Below are 974 nucleotides of genomic sequence, written 5' to 3'. Positions count from 1 at the left end.
GCGGCGCTGCGGGGCCGGGGCCGGGGCTCAGCGCGCCGCTCCCTCCCCGGACACCGAGGCCATGACGCCGTCGATCCAGGCGGCGTACGGGGCGATGCGGGTGTAGATGCCGGGCTTCTTGTAGTTGCCGCAGACGCGGGAGCCGGCCGTGACCACCGCCTCGGCCACCCCGTTGCAGACCAGGGGGCCGCCGGAGTCTCCCTGCGGGAGCGAGGGCAGCCGGCTCAGCCCGCTCCCTTCTCCCGGCGCAGCCGCGGCTCCCGGGGCCGCAGCCCCCTCCTGCGCCCTCCCTCCCCGCGGGAGCCGGGGCCGTGCCGGGCGCCGGTACCTTGCAGGTGTCCTTCTTGCGGGAGTCGGTGCACATCATGTTCTCGGTGATGGTGTGGTCGTGGCGGGTGCGGTGGTTGCAGGCRTCGCGGCTGATCACCGGCCGCTCCACCTGGTGCAGCTTGTCCGGCCGGCGCCCGCTGTGGCTCACGGTGCCCCAGCCGGCCACCTCGCACACCGTCTCGGCCGGCACGTCCCGGTCCTCCCGCTGGAACCGCAGCACCTGCACGTGCGCGTTCAGCTCCGCTTTCTCCTCCAGCTGCTCGGGAAGTAAACGGGGAGCAGGGTCACCGGCATGCCGGGAAGGGGCCGGCGCCCGGCCCTGGCACCGGGATTGCCCCGGGCTTGTCTGTGCTCAAGGCTTTGCTCCCCCCCCCCCCCGGCACGTTTCCCAGAGCTGTGCAAACCGGCAGGGTGCCGGGGGGGCGCGGCGCAGAGCGGGGGGCGCCGGGCCGGGGCGCCGGCAGCCCGGAGCCCACCTGGAGCAGGAGGAGGTCGTCCCTGTTGTTGTGGGTGTTGCTGCCGGGGTGGGGGATCTGGGCGCGCACGCGGTACAGCCGCTTGTGGGGCTCCGGCGCCGTGAGCGAGTGGGCTCCCAGCAGCACCTGGAAGACTTTGCCGTCCCTGCGAGAGAGGCGGCGGCGTGG

General features: G+C 74.4%; 1 protein-coding gene across 1 annotated transcript; it reads right to left on the bottom strand.

Moving 5' to 3' along the window:
- Positions 1–6: 6 nt before the first annotated feature.
- LOC146589599 (complement factor D-like) lies at positions 7–971 on the bottom strand (the record flags this gene model as incomplete). The annotated part of the gene is made up of 3 exons (XM_085315991.1): positions 7–201; positions 329–586; positions 807–971. Coding segments are annotated over 3 exons (597 nt in total), but the record flags the coding sequence as incomplete, so codon positions are not given.
- Between the last annotated feature and the right edge of the window lie 3 nt (positions 972–974).

This window comes from Rhea americana, unplaced genomic scaffold (genome assembly GCF_003343005.1).
Source record: "Rhea americana isolate MKP2758 unplaced genomic scaffold, rheAme1 scaffold_446, whole genome shotgun sequence".
Lineage (NCBI taxonomy): Eukaryota > Metazoa > Chordata > Aves > Rheiformes > Rheidae > Rhea > Rhea americana.
This window is presented reverse-complemented; position numbering and strand designations above follow the sequence as displayed.